The sequence below is a fragment of the Geotrypetes seraphini genome, chromosome 6, assembly GCF_902459505.1.
Source record: "Geotrypetes seraphini chromosome 6, aGeoSer1.1, whole genome shotgun sequence".
NCBI classification, from domain to species: domain Eukaryota; kingdom Metazoa; phylum Chordata; class Amphibia; order Gymnophiona; family Dermophiidae; genus Geotrypetes; species Geotrypetes seraphini.
Genome location: NC_047089.1, coordinates 160,273,418 through 160,299,378, shown reverse-complemented (window position 1 = coordinate 160,299,378; position 25,961 = coordinate 160,273,418). Strand labels below are relative to the sequence as shown.

The window sequence follows — 25,961 nt, the reverse complement described above, 5'->3', positions numbered from 1 at the left end:
TATAGTATTAAGTGCTGCCTGGTTATCTTACAAAAGCTGATAATTTTTATCTTTATAGGCCATTGGGATCTGAAAATCTGCTGCTTAGAGGAGCCACTTTAAAGAATACAGAGAAAATCTTTGGTAAATATGCGATCTTAATTTGTGACTGAGTAAATTTATTGCAGGATTTAATATGCAGGTTCTAAACAATTGCTTGTTTAAATACGTGCTTTAGGCATTTTTTTTTCTCTTTAGTATTGTCATGCTAAAGCACCATACAAGAAGACTGATTTGCTGTCATTACTGACACTCGGATAAGGAAATTAGTATTGATGAGGGCCCACTTTGGTTTCTAAAATGGAACTGTTAGCAGGGAGATAACGTGTGCAGAAAAGGGAACATTTTACCGTCGCTTTAATACAAATAAATCTGGTGTTTGCAAAGGTTCAGTGTTTTAAGAGATGTTTTCACAACTTTATCTGAATGGCTCATGCCATGAACTGTTGTCAGTGTAATGTAGTTTTCTTCTGTTTACGGTGATATGAAAAGTACCAGTGGAGAGAATGAAAAATAGAGAAATTACTCCCCAAATCTTTTTTTTTTTTCAGACACAGATACTTTGAAACAGAACTAGAACATAGATGCCTCTGTGTTGTTAATCATGCAACCTAATGCCCATTTTAGAATTTGATGTCTCAATGTAACCTGAAATATGCATAAATAATTCTGTTCTTTTTAAATGTGGAGTAAGTATTTAATGCAAGCTGGATTGTGTTTTTAGCATTATTGACCTTGTCCTACTTTGATAATCTTTATTTTATTTCTAACACTTTAGGTGTTGCTATCTACACTGGCATGGAAACCAAGATGGCATTGAATTACCAGTCCAAATCACAGAAACGATCAGCTGTTGAAAAGTAAAGTTTTCCATTTCCTAATGGCAATTTAGAGATTGTGGTGTACATTCACATACTAAATAATAACTTCTGTAGTAGAAATTAGACATCTCCATGTACAATAGTATAGTTTTTGTTGATATTGGTAGATGGATGTTTTTTCATATCATTAAATAAGAAGGTTTTTATTTATTTTTTTGCTAATTTCCTGTTTCTGTTGTTGAGCAATTCAGCAGATGTTTTCAAATTAGTTCTGCAAAATATGTAGTTTTCCCACTGCTTTGTTATCTAAAACTAAACAATCTGAGCTGCTTAGTGTTCTACCAAGGCACAGCACAAATCTATACACCTGTTGGTGGATGAATGCAGGATCAAAAGTCCTGCATTCATCTGGTACATCTATAAGGAAAGGCAATAGAAAAATGGAGTCAGCCACAAAGTGGGATGAAGGAAACAAATTTATTGAAAACCTGACATGGAGGAGCATTTTCGATAAGAAGTCTAAGGGCTCCTTTTACGAAGGTGCTAGCGTTTTTAACGCACGCACTGAGGAGGCGGTAGCGGCTAGCGCGTGCAGCATTTTAGCGTGCGCTATTCCACGCATTAAGGCCCTAACGCACCTTCATAAAAGGAGCCCTAAGTCTGACTTTGGATGTTCTGCAAGGATGTTGAGAAAACAACCATTTTTGAAACTGCAAATGTCTATCATTCTTTTTCGAAGATGACTCGTCTAGACATTCTGGACGTCTATCTTTTTTTGACCATAAAAGAAAATCAAAATGTCCAAATGTAAAATATCCAAACAAGCCCATTTGGACATGGGACTGGCCACATAGACAAGCCATAAGAACAGCAGGGCACCTTAGGGGACACTGCTGGGATCTTCACATAAAGGTTGTCAAGTACACTTTTCACATAGCCTCCTTATAGTGTACGTTGAGTCCTCCAAAATTCTTCAAAAACCTACTATACCTACCTGTCTATCATCCCAATAACCCTTATAGTTGCAGCTGGGTGAGTTTTGTTGGCCTCACACTTTCCATCCTAAATGTAGTGGATAGCGTGGGATATGGGCCTGGATCTCCCTCTATGGTTCACTACATTGCTCTTATCCCAGGACAAGCAGGCAGCATATTCTTTACGCATGGGTGACGTCACCGACGGAGCCCTCGGTACGGACCTTTTTACTAGAAAGTTCTAGTTGGCCGCACCGCGCGTGCGCGAGTGCCTTCCCGCCCGACGGAGGAGTGCGTGGTCCCCAGTTTCTTCGTTTCCGCGGAGCGAAGAAGACGTGTGTTTTTCAACGTCGTTGAAATCCTCCTTTTGCCTTCCCGCTCGCGTTATTTTTTCGGTTTATTCACCTTCGGGTGCTTTTTTCTTTCAATTTACAAAAAAAAAAAAAAAAATCTTTTCTTTTTGCTTTATTTTTCGTTCCTGCCCCGGCGGGGCCTGTTGTCACGATCCAGGCCTCGGGGTTTGATTTTGCGGAGGCCGTGTTCCCATTCATGCCCCCGCAGCCCGGTTTTAAGAAGTGCCAGCGGTGTGCACGCCCGATCTCCCTCACTGACCCACACAACTGGTGCTTGCAGTGCTTGGGACCGGAGCATCGGGCGGACTCCTGCACCCGCTGTGCCACTCTTAAAAAACGCACTTTGAAGAATCGTCAAATCCAACAAAATCTACTTTTCGGCACCGGCCCGACTATGGATTCGACCTCTTCATCTGCGGCACCGTCGAAATCGGCACCGACCACTTCGACGCCGCCTGAGACGACATCGGCGCCTCCGGCGCCAGGTAAGCCGGCTAAGAAGCCTTCCACCCTTGAGCGCCCTCCCACCTCGGGGGCGACACCAGTCCTTTCGGCTCCACGCCAAACCAAAAAACGCTCCACTCCGATATCGGTGAGTGCCTCGTCATCGGCCTCCTCATCGCCGGAGTGTAGAGCGGCACCCATGGAACCAAAGAAGAAAAAAGTGGTTCCGGTGCCTCCCCTGGATGACCGCATCGCGGCCATCCTCCAGGACAAGTTGCAGGAACAACTCCACCAGCAACTTCAGCAGCTCTTACCCTCTATCTTGGCACCGCTGCTCTCGGTACCAGACCGGCCCGAGCCCCACACCGTCCAACCGGTATCCACTCCATCGGTACCTATGGACTCCTCCATGCCCATTCTCTCGGCACCACATCTCCATTCCCATGCCGAGACTATCGCCTTGACGACGACCGATCCTCGGGACCGAGCAGGGCACCGGTCTTCCCACGACCCTGACCGTACTTCCCGGGACCGAGACAGACACAGGTCTTCATCACCCGGTAACGTCTTGGTACGCTCAGGCAAGTCTTTGTCTAAAACTCACCATACCGAGCCTTCCACTCCGGTCTCTCGACACGCACACACCGATGTCAGAGACCCGGACCTATGGGAAGAATCCCCTCCCGGTACCGAGGAGGATGCATCGTCGTCGGACGAAGAGCCTTCGGCACCCGATACCACATCTAAACCTGAACAATCTTCCTTCTCTAAATTCCTCAGGGAGTTGTCGGGGGCCTTATCTTTGCCACTGGAATCTGACTCTAAGAAGTCACAAGCTTTCCTGGAGGCATTGGATTTCGATCAACCTCCCAAAGAGTTCCTAAAGTTGCCCGTGCATGATATCCTACGGGAAACTTTTTATAATAATTGGGAGAACCCGCTGACTGTCCCTGGGGCCCCCCGTAAATTGGACAGCCTCTATAGGGTTATACCAATCCCAGGATTTGATAAACCCCAACTGCCTCATGAGTCTCTCCTGGTAGAGTCCACTTTAAAAAAGACTCAGGGCTCCAGTGTTTATGCCTCCACCCCTCCTGGCAGAGAGGGCAAAACTATGGACAAGTTTGGCAAGCGGCTCTACCAGAATGCCATGCTTGCCAACAGGGCAAACAACTACTCGTTCCATTTTTCATTCTACCTGAAACATCTGGTAATGCAACTCTCCGCCATGCAAAAGTACATGCCGGAGCACAAGATTCCACTTTTCCAGCAGCACATCTCCAGCCTGCTTCAACTGAGAAAATTTATGGTGCGCTCTATCTATGACTCTTTTGAGCTCACCTCCCGTGCATCTGCCATCGCTGTGGCTATGCGCCGCCTGGCCTGGCTCAGGGTCTCTGATCTGGACGTCAACCATCAAGACCGACTAGCCAACGCCCCATGTCTGGGAGACGAATTATTCGGAGAGTCCCTGGATACCACCACACAGAAACTCTCCGCCCATGAGACCAGATGGGATACTCTCATTAAACCAAAGAAAAAGGCTCCTCCTGCTCGTCCTTACAGACCACAGACCTCATATCAATGCAGGTTCTCCGCCAGGCCGCTCAACCCACCTTCACAGCAACCTAGGCGGGCCCGCCAACACCAACACACCCAGGCTCGTGCCCAGTCTAATCAACCTGCCAAGCCTCTTCCTCCTGCCAAACCTTCTCAGCCCTTTTGACTCCTCTCTCCAGGGCTTAGCCAGTCTTCCACCCTCATTGCCTCTTCCTCAGCCAATCAGAGGCAGGCTCCACATCTTCATCAGCCGTTGGGAGGTCATCACATCGGACCAGTGGGTCCTCAACATCATCCGCCACGGCTACTCTCTCAACTTCCAGACTCTTCCACCAGACAATCCTCCCGTAGAGTCTGCTTCTCTTTCAACTCAAACCCCCCTCCTCCTGAGGGAGGTCCAATCCCTCCTTCTCCTCAATGCCATCGAAGAAGTACCTCTGGAACAAAGAGGCCGGGGATTCTACTCCCGTTACTTTCTAGTTCCAAAGAAGACAGGAGACCTACGTCCCATTCTCGATCTCAGGGACCTCAACAAGTGTCTAGTCAAGGAGAAGTTCAGAATGCTCTCCCTTGCCATGCTTTACCCTCATCTCTCTCAGAACGACTGGCTATGTTCCCTGGACCTCAAGGAGGCCTACACTCACATCCCAATCAATCCAACCTCACGTCGCTACCTGCGATTCCAGGTGCACCATCGCCATTATCAGTACAAAGTGCTACCTTTTGGCCTCGCTTCATCACCCAGGGTGTTCACCAAATGTCTCATTGTGGCGGCGGCCTTCCTCAGGTCTCACAACCTCCAGGTGTTTCCCTACTTGGACGATTGGTTGGTGAAAGCACCTACGTCTCCGCTTGTGCTACAAGCCACTCATCATACCATCTCTCTCCTCCATCTTCTGGGGTTCGAGATCAACTACCCCAAGTCGCATCTGCTTCCCACACAGCGCCTTCAGTTCATTGGAGCAGTTCTCGACACCACGCTAATGAGGGCGTTTCTCCCCTCCGACCGACAGCGGAATCTGCTCCACCTGTGTCGTCAGGTGCTCCTTCATCACTCCATTTCTGCCAGACAGATGATGGTCCTCCTGGGACACATGGCCTCGACGGTGCATGTGCTTCCCCTGGCACGACTCCACCTCAGGACACCTCAATGGACTCTGGCCAACCAGTGGTCACAGACCTCGAATCTTCTTTCTCATCCCATCTCTGTGACATCGTCTCTTCAGCGATCTCTACAATGGTGGTTGAACTCCTCAAATCTTTCCAGAGGCCTTCTTTTTCATCTGCCCCCGCATTCCATGATCATCACCACGGATGCCTCCCCTTATGCATGGGGAGCTCACCTGGGAGACCTACGCACCCAAGGTCTTTGGACCCCACAGGAGCGTCGGCATCACATCAATTTCCTAGAACTACGAGCCATGTTCTACGCTCTCAAGGCCTTCCAGCACCTTCTTTGTCCTCAGGTTCTGCTCCTGTGCACAGACAACCAAGTCGCCAAGTACTACATAAACAAACAGGGCGGCACCGGATCTCGCCTCCTTTGTCAGGAGGCTCTTCGCATTTGGAACTGGGCCACGGCCCGCAGTCTCTTCCTCAAGGCTGTCTATATCCAGGGCGAACAGAACTCCCTGGCCGACAATCTCAGTCGCATCCTGCAACCTCACAAGTGGACTTTGGATCCTCCCACGCTCCTCTCCATTTTTGCTCGCTGGGGCACTCCGCAAGTGGACCTATTTGCAGCCCCTCACAACCATCAGCTGCCCCAGTTCTGCTCCAGACTCTTCTCTCCTCACCGTCTGGCCCCGGATGCATTCCTTCTCGATTGGACAGATCGGTTCCTCTATGCCTTTCCTCCTCTACCTCTGATGTTGCGGACTTTATCCAAACTCCGCAGGGACGGAGCCACCATGATCCTCATAGCTCCCCGGTGGCCTCGTCAACACTGGTTCTCCCTCCTGCTTCAGCTCAGCTCCAGGGAGCCCATTCCTCTACCTGTGTTTCCTACTCTACTTACACAGCAGCATCAGTCTCTACTACATCCCAATCTGTCTTCGCTCCACCTGACAGCTTGGTTTCTCTCGGGCTGACCTCTCCAGGAAATCTATCTCAGCCTGTCCGTCTCATTTTGGACGCCTCCAGGAAACCGGCCACCCTCCAATGTTATCATCAGAAGTGGACCAGGTTCTCCTCTTGGTGCCTCCGTCATCATCACAATCCCACCTCTTTAGCGGTGGAACCTGTTCTGGACTACTTGCTCTCCCTGTCCAACGCAGGCCTCAAGTCTACCTCAATCAGAGTCCATCTCAGTGCCATCACGGCATTTCATGAGCCTGTCCTAGGAAAACCCCTCACGGCTCATCCTCTGGTTTCCCGATTCATGAGGGGCCTCTTCAACATCAAACCACCTCTGCAGCCTCCTCCGGTCGTCTGGGACCTGAATGTGGTTTTGTCTGCCCTCATGAAACCTCCTTTTGAGCCACTTGCCACAACTTCGCTCAAACTTCTGACATGGAAGGTGCTTTTCCTCATTGCCATCACCTCTGCCAGGAGGGTCAGTGAGCTTCATGCACTGGTTGCCGATCCACCGTTCACTATTTTTCACCATGACAAGGTGGTTCTGCGCACCCATCCAAAGTTCCTCCCCAAGGTGGTCTCAGCTTTTCACCTCAACCAGTCCATTGTGTTGCCTGTTTTCTTCCCGAAACCCCATTCACATCCCGGGGAACAGGCATTGCACAGTCTTGACTGCAAGCGTGCCCTGGCTTACTATCTTGATCGTACAAGGGCTCACCGCTTGTCCCCTCAGCTCTTCCTGACCTTCGACCCGAATCGTTTGGGTCGACCGGTCTCTAAACGGACGCTATCCAACTGGCTTGCAGCTTGCATCGCGTTCTGTTATGCTCGGGCCGGTCTGTCACTGGACGGTGCTGTCACGGCCCACAGGGTGAGAGCTATGGCCGCTTCTGTTGCTTTCCTCCGTTCCACACCCATTGAGGAAATCTGCAAGGCGGCCACCTGGTCCTCAGTTCACACATTCACTACTCACTACTGTCTGGATGCTTTCTCCAGACGGGATGGGCACTTCGGCCAATCTGTACTTCAGAATTTATTTTCCTAATGGCCAACCATCCCTCCTCCCTCTCTTGTTAGCTTGGAGGTCACCCATGCGTAAAGAATATGCTGCCTGCTTGTCCTGGGATAAAGCACAGTTACTTACCGTAACAGGTGTTATCCAGGGACAGCAGGCAGATATTCTTACGACCCACCCACCTCCCCGGGTTGGCTTCTTAGCTGGCTTATCTTAACTGGGGACCACGCACTCCTCCGTCGGGCGGGAAGGCACTCGCGCACGCGCGGTGCGGCCAACTAGAACTTTCTAGTAAAAAGGTCCGTACCGAGGGCTCCGTCGGTGACGTCACCCATGCGTAAAGAATATCTGCCTGCTGTCCCTGGATAACACCTGTTACGGTAAGTAACTGTGCTATCAGGCTACTCCAGACACCTGCTTGCTGCTGTACTAGGATTTCCCATAACATCTGCAGCTTCACAGAGGCTGGTATGTACTGTTTCTTTCACACCTTTGGGGATATGAGGAGGTCTGTGATCACTGGGAGAGTGTGTGTGGGAGAGGGTCATATATTCATGCATCTGTATAGTTTGGGTACCTTTTATATCATTATGCACTTCTAAAACAGGTTTAACTCTGAACATCCAAATGACACCCTGGACGTCTTCAAAAAGGTTTCGGTATCCCTGCAATACATTCAAGGCTGCCCTAATTCCATCCAAAACGTGCCTCTAACATGCCCCTAAGATTTAGACATACTGGAGGGAAAATGTCCTGCAAGATGTCTAAAATGTCAGTTTTGAAAATTGGCACTTGGACGTTTTGGCAATTAAAATGTCCAAGTATCACTTAACTGAATAAAGGAATGGAAAACGAAGTAGTGTCCAAATAATAATATAATTTTGACAAAGTTGATGGAACACTAATAGTGTATATAACGTGATTAAAGATAAGTGCTTACTATCTTCTAAATAAGCAGAATGATTATTATGGTATTGAACTAACAGTTGCTGGTCATTTGAATGCTCAATCATTTAGAAGGAAAAATTCAAGTATGAAGTTTACATACATTATATTTACAATAAAAGAAAAAATGTTTTAATAGAATTAAAAATCAATGAAAATTAAAAAAATATTAAAAATTCAAGGGTTTTTGACCGGTGATGATACCTAACCCCAAAACATTTGTGACTTTATTGATCACACTTTAGGGGTATTTTGAGGTCTTTTTTCCCTTGATTATAATCACGTTATATACACTATTAGTGTTCCATCAACTTTGTCACAAGTATCACTTAATGCCATTTTGTGGACATCTTTCTGTTTTGAAAATGAGCCCCATAGTGCTTTGGCAACTAGCCTGCGTTAGGGGGTTGTTCAAGGAGAAAGCTTGTTATACAGTGCTTCCTGTAGCATAGTTTGTATACAATCAATTAATTTAAGTTGTTTTTTTTTCAATATTTAATTAACCTGCCTTACTAGCTGACAGCCAAAATGTCACAAACAGAGTGAAGCATTACGCATGCTCTACTGAAATAAATAGTTATGTTGAAATCATAGAATCCCTATTTACTTCAAATACTAATTTTTATACTGATAGGGTTGCCTCTTTGTTTTCAATAAATAGCACAATAGTTAACCTGAGTCAGTTTTGTCTGCAGTCCTTATTTCTAGAAGCATAGACACATGAAGGCAGATAAAAGCCAAATAGATCATCCAGCCTACCCATCCACAGAATCCACTATCTCCTCTCCCTAAGAGATCCCACATGCCTGTCTCGCGCTTTCTTGAATTCAGACACAGTCTGTCTCTACCACCTCTACTGGGAGACAATTCCACGCATCTACTATGCTTTCTGTAAAAAAGTATTTTCTTAAATTACTCCTAAACCTCTTAACTTTATCCCGTGCTCTCTCATTCCGAAGCTTTCTTTTAAATGACAAAGATTTGCCTCTTGCGCATTTATGCCACGTATGTATTTAGAATATTATATCTCCCCTCTCCTGCCTTACTTCCAAAGTATACATATTGAGATCTTTAAGTCTGTCCCATATGTCTTATGATGAAGACCACTGACTATTTTAGTAGCCTTCCTGTGTACTGACTCCATCTTGTTTATATCATTTTGAAGGTGCGGTCTCCAGAATTGTACACAATGTTCTAAATGAGGTTTCATCAGAGTTTTATACAGAGGCATCAATACCTTCTTTTTCCTACTGGCCATACCTCTCCCTTTGCACCCTTACATCCTTCTAGCTTTAGTCATCGCCTGTACAATCTGTTTGGCCACCTTAAGATCATCACATACAATCATACCCAAGTCCTGCTCCTCTTTCGTGCACAAAAGTTCTTCACCTCCTAACCTGTACCGTTCACTAGGGTTTTTGCCGCCCAACTGCATGACCTTGGATAGTGACCTTGCTCAGTAGGGGCAGTTAACAAGAGGCCTGTGAATGTTCTCAGGCCCTGTGCTCCCTCTTCTTCTGTGGGGTTTTCTTGTTATTCTGGAGTTTGAGTACTGTATTTCCCCATGTATAGGCCGCGGCCTATACATAGATTTTACTAACATGAGTACTGGGGGCGGCTTTCTTATAAGGGGCGGCCTATCTAACGACATCCCCCCTGTAAATCATCCCCCCATGTAAATCCCCCCGTACCTTTTTAAATAGCTCCCTTACCAGTAAATAGCTCCCTCGCTGGATGGCTGCCGGCTGCCTCCTGTCACGGCCAGTGGTGCAGAGCAAGAGTGATCTTTTCGGCATCCAGCCCCATACCGCTTCTTGAATGGCTGCCATCAGTTCTCACGAGTCCTGCTAGCACTGTGTAGTTGTGCTAGTTGTGTAGTTGTGCTAGCGAGGCTTACTTAGCTTGCTAAGGCTACTTCCATAATTTTTAAAAAAAAAGTTTCTTAATTTCATAATGTTGATGGATACTCATATACAGACACCCTGAAATGTGCCTCAAAAGTGCCATGATCCTTCTGCCTCGTAGGCATCTGATAAAAATCAAATAGGTAGTGCCAGCCCCTCTCCAGTTTCCCTTTCTTTTTTCCTTCCTTCCATCTCAAAAATGTGCCTCTCTATGTGGCTGACCCTCCCCCCCCCCACTTCCTGCCAGTTTGGCTTATCTCGTTGGCTACTGCAAAGAATATTTCTATCAATGCATTGGATAGGCTGAAAACGCAACTAAACAGCTATTCAAAATAGTAATTGGTCTACTACACCTCTACAACTATTTTAAATAGTTTGGCTAAATATGCAACATATTTAATGCATGAAGAGAAATATTTTTTTGGCTACTGTTAAAGCTTAGCTGTATATTACTATGTATCTGATACAGTTGAGCCTGCCCTTATCTAGGCAAGATTTATGCCATTTTCTTTCCAATTTACATCCTTGTTGGTTAAAGACCTGTAGTTCTGGAGAGAACCAAAGCAATCACTTGTTATAGAACATAGGTCTTTCTTTTGTAGGCCCTTTTTTTTTTTTTTTTTTCTAAGGCCATTATTAAGTATGCATTAAGGATTTATTTCATCCTGCTTTGACACTGTACTTATCCTTTCATCACGGCCGCCGAGAGAAAATCCGACCTTATACAAAATTCTACACACATATATGTGTGTGTATATTATTATTTATTTCTAACAATTGTAGATTACATTGATATATTTAGATAAGTATGTATAGGTATAAATGTAATAATAAAGTAATATATTTAGTAAAAGATGTTTATAATAGCATTTATTGTCTGCCAAACTCTTAATTAAATAATCAAAGTGAATCTATTTTGCTAGATCACTCAGTACTGAGTATTTTATCATTGTCACGGCCTTCTATTGCTTTGCGCTTACTCAATGCTTCGCGATCTTGTACACGAATGTACTCGCGCTGTTCTTTGTCTTAGTTTGTAAGGACGTCTCCTTTTCGATACGACACGTTTTAGTTTTTGGGATGTTTCTTGGGCTTCATTGGGCCCCTTTGAGCTTCATAGGCCCTGGAGTGATGTACCCCCCCCCCCCCACCCCCCGGGGCCTGCTTTTCATCCCCATGGAGGTAGACCAAGACCTTCAGGAAACTCAGCAGTTAGGTTTCTCATGTCTCCAATTTCAATCCAAACTCTTGTTAGGGCCCTTCTGTTGTTAGAAAGTAATCTATCTATGATAAGGGTGATATTTTGATGTGAATAACTTCATGTCTGCTCCTTTGCAGGTCAAAATGTGAGCTTTTTAATGTGTTGACAATTTAATCGCCTGTGTGAATCCTAGTGCTGGCATTGTCATGGAAGATCAGTGTTACCTAATAAGCAGATGAAGGAGATTTTGTACAGAGAATGTGTTGCAAGGTTCTCCTAAGTAGATCAAGATACATTCTGATGATGGGGGATGATGACTGTATAACTTGATTGTCTCTTACATTATGCTGCTACTCCTTCACCCTACTTCCGAGGTCCTGGTTAATGCTTGTTTGTGAATCCTGTTCAGCATGGTTCAGTCAGTGAGACTATCCTAGTTTTGATTTGGCAGATCTCAGTTACAAAACAATAATACAATACAATAAATCAATTTCTAGACCACATAACCAGGTAGTTCAATGCGGTTTACAAAAGATTAGTAATATGTACAGGATGAAATAGTTAAAGAATTAGTTGCCTATGAATTTTTTGAAAAGATGAGTTTTCCCTGTCGGTGGTTTTAGATTTCAGCCATTTTCTTTCCCAGGATGTCTAAGTGGTATAAGAACCCTGTGTTTTACTGGGCTGAAGCACATTCTTTGTAAAATAGATGAAGGATCACATTCCATTTGTCATCAACATTGTATAGGGTCAGCTTTCCAGCTTTGCAAATATATGAAAGGATATCCAGTCTTTAGCAGCAATTATCAGTTAAGTATTAATTATCCAAAAAAATCTATGTTGGTCTCTCCATAAGTGGCTGCTTCCTCTAAAGCTGACATTTTCCTGGATGTGGGTAGGTGGCCAGTCAGCCCTGAAGAATGCTTTATATCCTAATTAGAGGAATATCTGTACTGTGTAGTGCTTTTTTTTTTTCTTCTTAAGTTAAAACTTAAGAACTGCAGTATAAATTGCTTGTTTGATTTCCTGATCCCTTTTTGCAAACAGGCTTTGATTCTGATCTTAACTGCTCAAAATGCTTGTACAACAGAAATGCGCAGTCTGAGTTTTATAAGGAAGGAAGCCCAGCTAAAATGAATGGGATGTTCAGTTGTTATACAATATTTCTAGCTTATAGAACAGCTAATTTTCAGTTACTTCACTGCTGTGGTCAGGACTATTGGGTCAGCTTTTATCCAGTATATTTGTTCGAGATCATTTGTTCAAGACCATGAGTGGACAGCTAAACAGCTAAATCTTGCTTAGCCTTTTTCAGATGTAATTGCTCCAAACTAATAATAATAAATAATAATAATAATTTTATTTTTTATATACCGCCTAACCAAAAAAGGTTCTAGGCGGTTTACAACAAATAATAACTAGTTATACAGTGAAGAATACAATTCCAAGCAATGTACAATAAATAGGAACTGATCCTGCAGAGGAGAATATGATTTAAAAGAAAAGTACAATTTAAAAGAATGGTTCTGAATGGTTTACAGCAAATAAGAACTGCTTGTACAGTAAAAATGCAATTTAAAACGTGATACATTACATAAAAGTAGCATGGAATTTTTAAAAGAGAAAACCAGTTAGGATACAAATTTTTCAAATAGTTGAGTCTTCAATAATTTTCTAAAATCAAGATAAGAAGAAGATCCTAACATAATTTTACCGAACCAACCATTCAATTTAGCAGTTTGAAAAGAGAGAGTTCTCTCCAGAAATCTTTTGTAATGACATAATTTAACAGAAGGAAATGTAAATATACAAACTCTGCGTGTGACCTTATTTGGGTGGTTCAGAGAAAAATGGGAAACATTTATAATATACATGATGTGTTTTACACATATAAAGAGTATAGAATGACATTTAAATAAGTGCAGTACTTATACCCCCAGATTCTATATGTGGCACCCAAAATCGGGCACCGATTTAAGATGTGCGCCTACCTAAATTGTGCCAATTGAGTGTTATTTGGCACAAATTGTGCATCCAAATCCAAAATGGTGCTATCTTTTTCCACACTATTCTATAAAAATGTGTGCCCAAATTTGCCTATCCAAAAATTACTGGTTGTAGATACAGGTCTTTTTTGGATAGGACTTTTTCGTTTCATGCAAGTAAACATCAGCCCTGGTTAGGTAATTACATCAGTGGAGCCAGGCTGTCTTATGGCGCATTTCAGAAAGAAATTAAGACTGTCCTGTTTGATAATTTCATTTCCTAAATAGAAGTTATATTAATAACAATAATTCTACTTTTACTACTCTTAGGAAATTGTTGTATTCTTGCTATTTGTATTTTGTACTTCGCTGATAGTCCAGCTCTCTTCAGTGTAAACCGCAAAGAAATCGTCTGATTGTGGCGGTATAGAAGAATAAAGTTATGTTATGTTATAGCATACAACCCAAAAGGGGGTATGGCCATGGGAGGTGCATGGGCAGGTCATGGATGTTCCTAAAATTTGCATGCAGTGTTATAGAATACTGGGGATGTGGGCCTGACTTGGGCACCGGAAATTACACTTGGTTGGAATTATACTTGGTTTCAGCAGATTAAGTCCTGGCACCCAAATTCAGGTGCTGAAAATTGTCACTCAATGGTATTTTATAATGGGCACTCATCTTTGAGTGCCCATTATAGAATAACATTGAGTGCTGATTTTTTCAGTGCCAATTTTTGAGTACCATTTACTGAATCTAGGTCTCAATATTATAAAGAACAGAGACTGCTGTTGGGTAGTGAACTAGAAGATATGGGGCTTATAATAAAAAAATAAATAAGTCTAAAAATCCACCTAAATCAGCACTTGGACAATCAAAAAGACAGGCCATTCAAATACCAGTAATTGAAGAGGGTTTTAGACATATCTAAATCCAGCTTAGGGCCTTTCCTTGCCTCTGTGCACCCAGAGTGAAAAGGGTCATTTTTGGAGCAGTGGGAGGTGGGTGGGATGTGGGCTGACCTACACTTAGTCATTCGGCAGCCATAATCGAAAAGTTTGACATGTTGCCTGGACAGAACTTATACGTTTTGACTTAGACCAAGTCACAACAGGTATAAGTTCCAGATCGGGCCATTGAGCTGATTGCGGCTGCCACGATCAGCTCAGCAGCCCAGGCAACTTGTCCCATTGCCCCCATAACCATCACGGCAGGAGGGATGCCCAGTCCCCTCCTGCCCGAAGCTGCTGTGATCCCCCGAATGATCGCTGGCAGGAGAGATGCCCAGTCTCTCCTGCCGCAATCCCCTGAATCCTGCTGCAATGTTCTCCGGCAGGAGGGATGCCCAATCCCTCATGCCGACACCCCCCCCCCCTCCCCCCCCCCCCGTAATGTTCCCCAGCAGGAGGGATGCCAAATCCCTAATGCCGACAAATTGGGTCCGGGTATCTCCCCACACCAAGAAAATGTCTATGGGGCTCATAATTAGAAAACTAAAACATCCATAAAACAGCCTAAGTTGGCACTTAGACATCCTAATCGTAGGGACGTCCAAGTGCCAATAATCAAAATTCTTTTCCTGGATGCCTAGCGAGACGTTTCTCCCACTGTGTATCCATAGTTGCATATGTTATGGGTGTGTTTTATGTGGGCTTTGGGCGTGCACTTGGACATCTTGCGATGATAATCAAACCTTTTCCAAGACGTCCTGGACGGAACTTAGATGTTTGGAGCTAGATCGTATTTAGAAGCATCTAAGTGCCACAAAGGAACCCAAATTGACCAGATGATCATGGGAGGGATTAAGTAATGACCCTCCCTCACACACTCCCCAAGTGGTCATAGACCCCCCTTCCACCTCCCCAAAAAAATCTGAATGAATAATAATAATAATAATAATAATAATAAATACCTGGGAGTTCTAAGCGGTTCACAACAATTGAATAAGATACACACATTACAAGTTATATAAAAACAGCAATTAAAAGCCAGTAAACAGAGAAATACATAAAATTATAAAATGCATAAAAAGAATGCGGAGAATTTTACATAGCAAAATATAAAAGGTGTTAAGACCCTAGCCTAGTAAATAATTGAGTTTTTATCTGTTTTCTAAAATCCAGATAAAAAGAGGCCTCTAACACACACTGGGAAAGCCAAATATTTAGTTTGGCTGCCTGAAAGGCAAAGATTCTTTCCCCAAACCTTTTATACTGGCAAAATTTAACTGAGGGATACAAACCTATCGCTATAACAGTAGCATCTGGTATGGGAAAACCTAGTAAAGTATCACACAGGTGTTTTAAGTAGCCTGGTGGATGGGCTAGTGAGCCATGGAGAGGAGGACCCAGGCCCATAAGCCACTCTAACCAGTACATTTATGGTAGAAAGTGTGAGCCCACCAACAAAACCCATCAAAATCCTACTATACTGCCATGGAGGGGAATGTGTGGCAGTGGTTAAACCTATAGCTTCAGCATCCTAGGGTCATGAGTTCAAACCCACGCTGCTCCTTGTAACCCTGGGCAAGTCACTTAATCCCCCATTACCCCAGGTATATTAGATAGATTGTGAGCCCACCGGGACATTCAGGGAAAAATGTTTGAGTACCTGAATAAACTCATGTAAACTGTTCTGAGCTCTCCTGGGAGAACGGTATAGAAAATTGAATAAATAAATGGGGTGGGTCTAATAGGTTTTGGGTGCGTTTTGGAGGGCTCAGCATAAATTAGAAGGGGTATATGGCAAGATGTACTTCTGGATCTCTTTATGTGAAATTCACAGCATTGATCTCTAAGGTGTTCCACTGCTCTGTTGGCATGTCTGTGTGGCTAGTCCATCACAATGATGGCCACTCCCACATCCAAATGGTCTGGATTTGGTCGTTTTTAACTTGGACATTTCTTTGGTTGAAAATGGGATATAAATTTAGACATCCTAAGGGTTGGATGTCCTGTTGGCCTAGACATCCAAGTAGATGATTTAAAAAAAAAAAAAAAAAAAATGGGGGGGGGGGGGGGGGTGGGAGACAGCTAGCAGTTCGACTTTCGAAAATGGACATTTTTGTGCTTCTGATTTTGGATGTTTAGAGGAAAATGTCCAAATCGGACTTGGACTTCTTTTTTGAAAAGAGCCCTCTCTATATATCTCCTCCACACCAGAACAAATCTCATGATAGTTAATGTTCATCAAAGGCAGTAACATAGGTAGGCTATAGGAGCCATAGTGGCTCCCATAGCTGTGCCTTTGATTTGTAAATAAAATTGGTCAAATAAAAAGTAATTTTCACACAAAGCTATTTCTGCAATAGATAACAGAGAATTAGCACTTACAGTACTTAGTCTAATTCAGGAGTTCCAAATGATAGTGTATCAAACAAAGCTTCTCGATGTGGAGTATTTATATAAAGAGATGTAATATTCAAGGTAACCGATAATGCACTTGAAGGGGACCCAGTCAAAGCCTTCTAACATAAGAACATAAGCATTGCCTCTGCTGGGTCCGACCAGGGGACCATCGTGCCCAGCAGTCCGCTCCCGTGGTGGACCTCCAGGTCCATGACCTGTAAGTGATCCTTTACCTAAATCATTCATTCCTTAATCATATTATCCTGTGTAGTAACCCTCTATCTATACCCTTCAATCCCCTTTTCTATCAGGAAGTCATCCAATCCCTTTTTGAAACCCAATATTGTACTCTGTCCTATCACCTCTTCTGGAAGTGCATTCCAGGTGAACACCACCCTCTGAGTGAAGAAGAACTTCCTAGCATTTGTTTTGAATCTGTCTCCTTTCAACTTTTCTGAATGCCCTCTTGTTTTTGTTGTCCCCGCTAGTCTGAAGAATCTGTCCCTCTCCACTCTCTCTATGCCTTTCATGATTTTATAAGTCTCTATCATGTCCCCTCTAAGTCTCCGCTTTTCCAGGGAAAAGAGCCCCAGCTTCTCTAGCCTTCCAGCATATGAAAGGTTTTCCATGCCATTTATCATCCTTGTTACTCTTCTCTGGACCCTCTCTAGTATTGCCATATCCTTCTTAAGGTACGGCGACCAGTATTGGACGCAGTACTCCAGATGCGGGCGCACCATAGCCCGATACATTGGCAGGATAACTTCCTTCGTTCTGGTAGTGATACCTTTTTTGATAATGCCCAACATTCTGTTCGCTTTCTTTGAGGCCGCTGCACATTGTACCGCTGGCTTCATTGTTTTATCCACCAATACCCCTAAGTCCTTTTCTAGGTCGCCTTCCCCCAGTACCATCCCTCCCATCGTATAGCTATACATCGGGTTCCTTTTCCCTATGTGCAAGACTTTACATTTCTCTACATTGAAGCTCATCTGCCATCTTTTTGCCCACTCACTCAGTTTGTTCAGGTCTCTTTGTAGTTCTTTGCATTCCTCAACAGTTCTGACCCTACTGGAGAGTTTTGTGTCGTCCGCGAATTTTATAACTTCGCACTTCGTCCCTGTTTCCAGGTCATTAATGAATATATTGAACAGCAGCGGTCCCAGCACTGACCCCTGCGAGATACCACTCGTGACCCCTTTCCAGTCAGAGTAGTGTCCCTTTACCCCTACCCTCTGTTTCCTGTCTGCCAGCCAATTCTTGATCCATTTGTGCACGTCCCCTTCCACCCCATGGCTCCACAGTTTCCTTAGTAGGTGCTCATGGGGTACCTTGTCGAAGGCTTTTTGGAAATCCAGATATACAATGTCTATGGGGTCTCATTTGTCCAATTGTTCGCTTATCCCTTTAAAGAATTGTAGTAGGTTCGTTTGGCACGATCTTCCTTTACAGAAACCATGCTGGCTTGTTCTCATCAGATTATTTTTTCTATATGTTCATTGATACTTTCCTTGATCAATGATTCAGCCATCTTCCCCGGAACTGAGGTTAAGCTCACCGGTCTGTAGTTCCCCGGGTCACCTCTCGATCCTTTTTTGAAGATCGGTGTAACATTCGCTATCCTCCAGTCCTCCGGGATTACCCCTGTTTTCAAGGATAAGTTACAAATCTGCCGCAGTAACTCCGCTGTTTCGTCTCTGAGCTCTTTCAGTATTCTTGGGTGGATTCCGCCTGGGCCCGGAGATTTGTCAGTCTTTAATCTCTGTTTGATTACGTCTTCAAGGCTTACCTCCATGCATGATAATTTTCCCTCTTGATCCCCCTTGAAGATTTTTTCCGGTTCCGGCACGTTGGATGTGTCTTCTCTTGTAAAGACCGACGAGAAGAACATGTTTAGTCTGTCAGCCACCTCTTTTTCCTCCTTCATCACTCCCTTCCTGTCTCCCTCATCCAGAGGTCCCACCTCCTCCCTCGCCGGCTGCTTTCCTTTCACATATCGGAAGAACAGTTTAAAATTTTGTGCTTCCTTGGCTAGCCTCTCTCTTCGTAATAATCAAATGGGAAGAATCCAGGACATAAGAATTTTAGAGATACAAGATCTTAATTATTGATCCACAAATGATGAAAGAAATTCCAAAGCAGTTTATACCTGATGCTATAGGGTGACCAGGTGGTAAAATGAGGGACTTATGAATTTTGGGAATAAAGTAAATGACAGGCACTTTTGATTCATACAAAAAATTGTATTTGTGCTGGGTAATAATTCCTTGGGGAATGGGTAAGTTTAGCTGATGATGTCATCTATAGGGTATCAGAGTAACTATGGAAGACCATTTTTGGAGGGATATTTTGTCAGGGTTTTCTGGTTATAAATGAAAACCATAAATCCTCCATATCATAATTTGAATAGAGTTTGGGATTTGTATGCTACCCTAACTGATCTGAGTTTGTTTTCCAGATCCATGAATGCATTTCTGATAGTATACCTCTGTATTCTGCTTACTAAAGCTCTAATCAACACTGTGCTGAAATATGTATGGCAAAGTAAGCCATTCCATGATGAACCATGGTATAACCAGAAAACGGATTCAGAAAGGCAAAGAAATCTGGTATGTTTTTTTTTACTCTCATTGCAATACAGATAGAATATTGATTGTAATCTGAACAGCTATTATAATAATGTAATACCAATGAGAATGTATTTGAATTTAGCTTGTTAAGTTTCAGTCATTTGAAAAACCTCACTGGATTTTTTTTTTTTTTTTTTTGCAGTTCCTCAAAGCGTTTACAGACTTCCTTGCTTTCATGGTTCTTTTCAACTACATTATTCCTGTATCTATGTATGTAACTGTGGAAATGCAGAAATTCCTTGGCTCTTACTTCCTCAGCTGGGATGAAGAAATGTTTGATGAAGAAACAGGAGAAGGACCACTGGTGAACACATCTGACCTCAATGAAGAGCTAGGACAGGTAAACAACCTGTAATGTGTTTCTAAGAGCAAATGCATGTACAAGGTATATAGTGACCTCTTACCAAAACATTCATTCACTCCAGTAAATTAAATAAGGATGACACATCATTATTCACAAATAAGGGAAAAGAAGGAAAAAGCCTCAGATGTTGCAGGGGCACCAGCCACTGATAACAGCAAAAAGTAAGCAGCAGTGCATTTAAACCTTAGCTCTACTTTTGCAATAGCCTTACAGGCAGAAAAAAATCCTTATCACAGAAAATCAAGCCACAAAAACTGTCTCTGCATTAAAGATAGAGCTGGTAAATCAAAAATGTAGAGATAGTAATAGTAGTCAAACTTAACTCAAGTAGTCATAGCAGTACTCAGCTGAAGAAAATCTTTGATCCCCCAATAGTGGCTATCATTTCATGGCGATCTCAGCTGAAATTTTCATTCTGGACAGATGAAAAGTGCAGTGCGAGCAGTTCATGCCTGAGTTGCACTGTTTTTTAGCTGAAATTTTGCTGGTGATGGTTTGATTTCACAGATGATCCCATGAGCCCTGAGGCACTGACTGGGATTGCTGTGAAATGAAAACCAGTGTCAGGGGATCAAAGATTTTCTTCAGTTGAGTATTGATATGACTACTTGAGTTAAGTTTGACTACTACTATCACTACAGTTTTGAGTCAGCTGGCAACCTGGAGTGCTTTCACTCTGATAGCTAAGTGACCAAAGATAGTATAGTACAGTATAAATTCGATGTTGTCACTGTTATCATATCAAATGTGATCATCTGCCTCCAACACTGCCCATCTGCCGCTGCCTAGATGGATGATACATCATTAGTCTGACATCTCCGCTGAAACCTGTCTGCCTTGGGAAGCCCTGCTGATAATGAAACTACTGATAGCATAGCTTTCAGCTTCTCAGATGCATGCAAGCCCCAGTGGCCCAACAAGCTCCATCTATCATGCAGGTACTGGACCTAATTATCATCAGTACCTATATAACTTCCAGCTTCCCTGACTGTGCTTCTGGACTACCCCTCCACTGCCTAAATTCTACCTGGACAGCTGGTCTGCTCAGCATTCTTTGTATTTTTATAGCATATACAATTATATTAACAAGATACTACAATCTTGAAAAAAAATTTTCCAAACGAGAAAAGAAAGATGGTTTCATTTATTAGAACATGAAAAATTAACATCAGTAGAAAAGGAAATCTTAGAACACAATACGGGGAGGAGGATTCTTGAACCTCAGAGAAAACATAAAGGAAATCTACTCACCATCTCCTGCTCATTTAAGCCACGCTGAATATCAGTCCTTTTCTTGCTATTATATCAGAAAAATCTTAAGCTGTTCCCTTGTACCTCTCCTTTTGTTAGAGGAAGCTGTTTAGATCAGTATCAGTTTGCCTCAAGGAATCTGATTGTTTATTGTGATGTCTGTCTGTGACATCACAGCCAATATGGACCAATCAGAGCTCTGTGTGTGATATGAAGTCATACTTCTTGATAATCTAGCTATCTTCAGGAGTCCAAAGTAGTTATAGCTTACTATTGGGAAAACATTTAGAAAAAAGATACAAAAATGACAATGGCATATATTCCATCTAGGCAACTCCTACAGTTCAGCGGAGCCCCAGGAAGGGGTCCACTAATAGATGCTATATATCTTGTAGAGGTTCTTTCTGATAGTCTGCTTGGGAGTCGTTAATCTAAACTTTTGCCTCTGAACAATTAAATTTTCAAATGGAACGGGTAGCAAAAATATTGTATGTTAGGTGCCGTTGACTCATTTTCGAGTCCTAGTTATTTTCATGAATTATAGATCTTAAAAGAAATTATTTTTTTGCTAGTCCAGTAAGGTCCTCCAGCATCATTTGCACGGTTGTTTTCAATGTGTCCAGCCAGCTGATTGCAGGTTGCCCTCTTCACCTTGTTCCATCGATCTTCCCAAACATGATGTCCTTCTCCAGTGATCTATTTCACAGTGTGACCAAAATAAGACAGTCGTAACTTCATTTGGACTTTGAGTGACATAGTCGGTTTGATCTTTTCCAGAATTGATTTGTTAGTTCTTCCAGCAATCTACAGCATGCATAAAATCCTTTTCCAGCACCAAAGCTCAGTCTTCTTTCTGTCTTGTTTCAGTAGTGTACAAGTATAAAGTATTAATACAACAAGCAGATCAATAAAGAGAAGTATGGTTTATTAGTACTGTAAGCAGATGTGTCCATGTTTTGTCAAAGAAGACTGCGTCATGGTGGAACTATAGGGGATTTTTGAGAATCTTGCCCCTATGAGTAAAATACTTCTAGTTAATAGCAACACACTACTTTCTCCTCAGAGCAGCAGCATAAGCAGTGAATCACAAATCATGTCAGGTGAAGGTACTAATAGACCACATTTCTCTTCATTGATCTGCTTGTTGTATTATTGTTTAGCTGGTTGGCAGATCTTGGCATCTTGTTATCAATAATACAAGTACAAAGTATGTTTACCTTGAAAAAAATGAGACTGAATTGGGAAAATTCAGCCAGTGTGTTCAACTTTGAGTATATGCATAATAAAGTAGGTTTACTATACTATCATCTCTGAAGAAAGTAAATCTCCAGTACTTCTTAAAAAAGGTATATTAAGACCTGCAGTCAAGTAGGCACGGTCCTTAATAGTGACTCTAAATCCTGAGTGTCAAAACAGTATTCCAATTTATCTAAGGTTATTTTGCAGCAAACCTTTTGAATATGCTTTGCATCTTCCAACAGAGGAGGGATAGTGCAATCCAGGAAGAGATGGGACTGCTGAGATAATGATCACCTTCTCTTCTAAATCATTCTAATGAATCTGTACTTACTAATTACTTCCATTTCCATTCTTACAAATTTGTAAATATAGTTAATAAAACTATAATTAAGAACATGATTATTCATCTTTTAAATAATTTAAATATACAATGTTGGGTTATGTACAAGCAGTTCAGCATACACACCGATAACTGAGCTGTTGAGTATTTCTATTGAAAATTGTCTTTAAATAAATTTGGTAGAAAATCTTTGTGCAGAAATGTCTATGAGCATTCCTTAAAATGTTTTCTGTTTCGTACTACAGACTGGCTTGTTTACAGCAAAAAGGGAAGAGCAGTTCATGATACACTTATAACAGCGGGATCTGGATAGCCCCTACTGTTTTCACCCCAACCCCTTATCCTAGACCAAATAACTGAAACCACACACCATCTTGGAATATAGCCGCAGCTCAATTTATTAATAAAATATCAACAAATTTATTTGCATAAATTAACATCTTTAACACAGTAACTTCATATAACAAAATCTGCCAGCTCCTCCTGAGCTACCCAGTGTAACCATCAATAAATGGCCCCCAACCCCGCCATAAACAGCAAGAGTCTGAGGGGTGGCATGACCTCATGCCCCTTTAACCAGGTCAATATCCCCCAAGACACAGCTCCCAGCCAGCCCTCCGCTCATCGCCGGATGAGCCCCAGCACCCAGTAGCTCGGGAGATCCGCCTACCCGAGCTACTAAGGCCACTGAAAGAGGGTGGGTGGGCGGGAAAAAGCTGCCCTGGAGGACCAGAAAAAAACCCCAGTCCTCCAGGATCCCGGCTTTAAGACCTCCTCCGCAGCCACCCCCTCTTCCCCATCCAATCGCGCATCAGTTTCCTAGCGCGCTCCTAGCAACCCACTAAACCTTGCTCTCTCTCCTCCCCCTAACCCCTCCCCCGACTCAAAGGCGACACAGGGCTCCCAGCCCCGTGTTATCATCCGCCCTTCGAGACGGGCTCTCGGGCTACTCTTAACAGCGGGATCTGGATAGCCCCTACTGTCTTCACCCCAACCACCCCATCCCCTTATCCTAGACCAAATAACTGAAACCACACACCATCTTGGAATATAGCCGCAGCTCAATTTATTAATAAAATATCAACAAATTTATTTGCATAAATTAACATCTTTAACACAGTAACTTCATATAACAAAATCTGCCAGCTCCTCCCGAGCTACCCGGTGTAACCATCAATAAATGGCCCCCAACCCCGCCATAAACAGCAAGAGTCTGAGGGGTGGCATGACCTCATGCCCCTTTAACCAGGTCAATATCCCCCAAGACACGGCTCCCAGCCGGCCCTCCGCTCATCGCCGGATGAGCCCCAGCACCCAGTAGCTCGGGAGATCCGCCACAGGACTGTATTCATACAGGCCCCCCCCCGCCCCCGCCCAGGGAGCTGCGACTTTCACCGCGTGGCCAGCACTCTTTCACAGCCTGATGCAAAGTCATCTAGCAGGAGATCCCAACCCACTGCAGACAAATGAACCCCGTCACTATGAAATAACCCAGCATACGAAACATCCACCCAGTCGTGCAACAACTGTAATCCTCCCTGACCCATAACCCATTTCCCAACCTGTCGATTAAGCTTCGCCAACCCACGAGTCCAGCGACGTGACGCCAAACAACGAGGGCGCGGTACAATATCTGACCAAACTAACAACACACCAGGGAACCAATCTAAAACAACCCTTAAATCATCCTTAATAATGTTAATCAAATCCTTCCCTGAGCAGGAATCAACATCATTCCCCCCTAAATGAATAAGCAAAATGTCAGGATGACGAGGTCGAGATTGCAGATGTTCCATCAACAGCAGCAGCTGACTCCATCGCATCCCACGTTGGCCCCACCAGGAAACACGGAGGCCCTGAGAACGCAGCCCGAGATGGCGACCGCCAGGGCGAATCAACGCACGCTCAGCCGCCCAGTGAACGAAAGAGTGACCAACGATCCACAAGGAGTAACGACTGCCACTGGAATCTGCAATAAAAACAACAATAACTATTCACAAACAGTACAATGATCATGCCATCACCCCAACCAATTACCGAGCTCCCCTTCTACTGGCCGACAACGACCCCGAACCCCCCCGACGAATATAACCCCTAAAAGCATCTGAAACCCAACGCCCTAAACGCTGGATACCCTCCCCAGACATGCCTGCAATGCTTGCACTCGTGGCCGCTCCGATTCGAAAGGAATGAGTCCCGTAGGAAGTCGGGTTCTCACCACAGCAACTCAAAGCCAAACGCAAAACCGCCTGAAATTGATAGCGCGTAAGAGGAGAGCCATTTGCATGGACAAACAAAACGGCGCCCCCTTCCGGACGCACCGCAAGATAAGAACGCAAACAAGTAATGGGACACGAACGACAGCCTGATACCGCATGTAAAACCACCCAATGCCCAACCGCACACTGATCCATCTTAGAACTGACAATGCGAAGCCGCACGGTCGTTCCCTGAAAGCTGACATGTGATACCAAAAGCCCGCGAAGACCTAATCGTGACAAGGGACACTCACTAACCCGCAGGGCACCAAAAAAGGATGTGGCAAAAGCAGCCCTAAACAATCTGTCCTCATAGGGCGAACTGGTAACAACCGTCAAAGCGTCAAGCAACCTCAGAAGAAGCTCGTGGGTGATAGGTAAACGGGAATCAGGGAGAGTAGGGTGAACGCGATTCATAGCTCGGAGCATATGCTGAACCAGAAAACCAGACACCGGGCAAGCCCACCCTAAAGCCCTACAAAAGAAGGAAAATCCCGCTAAACGTCCCCGGACAACTCCACGAGACACCTGAGCCCGAAAGGACGACAACACAAAATCAGCCAACAAGGATTTGGCCACGTCCCCCGGGCACCAGCCCCGAGCAGCCAAAAAAGCCGCCACCGTCCGAAACCCCATATTATAATGCGACCACGTGGAAGCAGCTACTGGCAAGCGGAGCATCTCCCAGATTCCTTCCTGACCAGGTTCCATAAATGTGCTGGCATCGGCAAACCCTCCGCTCGAGCTTCTGGCGCCAACCGACGAAACTGCAAAAAATTAAAACGAGACAAGGCATCAGCAATACCATTTTGGAAACCCGGAACATGACGCGCCCGCACATACAAATTTAAACGCAAGCAGCGCAGCACTAACTCCCGCATCAAAGAATTCACCGCCAAACAACGCGCAGCCTGTCTATTCACTACCTCCACCACTCCTAAGTTGTCGCACCAGAACACAACCCGCCGATTGCGGAAAACTTCTGCCCACAATTCACACGCCACCACGAGAGGGAACAATTCCAATAAGGTAATGTTTTTCGTAATACCAGCAGCTGCCCACTCATCGGGCCAGCGCTCAGCACACCAAGCGCCACCGCAGAATAACCCAAAACCTACCCCACCTGCTGCATCAGAATACAGCTCCAAATCCATACTGGTAACCTCAGGCATCTGCATTGGAAGCGTCCCATTAAAATCACGCAGAAAAAGGGCC

General features: G+C 44.0%; 1 protein-coding gene across 2 annotated transcripts in view; it reads left to right on the top strand.

Annotated features, from left to right (window-relative positions):
* ATP11A (ATPase phospholipid transporting 11A) overlaps positions 1-25,961 on the top strand; it is a 413,748-nt gene that overhangs the window by 276,218 nt on the left and 111,569 nt on the right. For both annotated transcript variants that reach the window (XM_033948051.1, XM_033948052.1), the window contains exons 9-12: positions 59-123; positions 818-899; positions 19,123-19,273; positions 19,437-19,634. In XM_033948051.1, the coding sequence (XP_033803942.1) occupies positions 59-123; positions 818-899; positions 19,123-19,273; positions 19,437-19,634 (496 nt within the window). The remainder of the gene's footprint in view (positions 1-58; positions 124-817; positions 900-19,122; positions 19,274-19,436; positions 19,635-25,961) is intronic.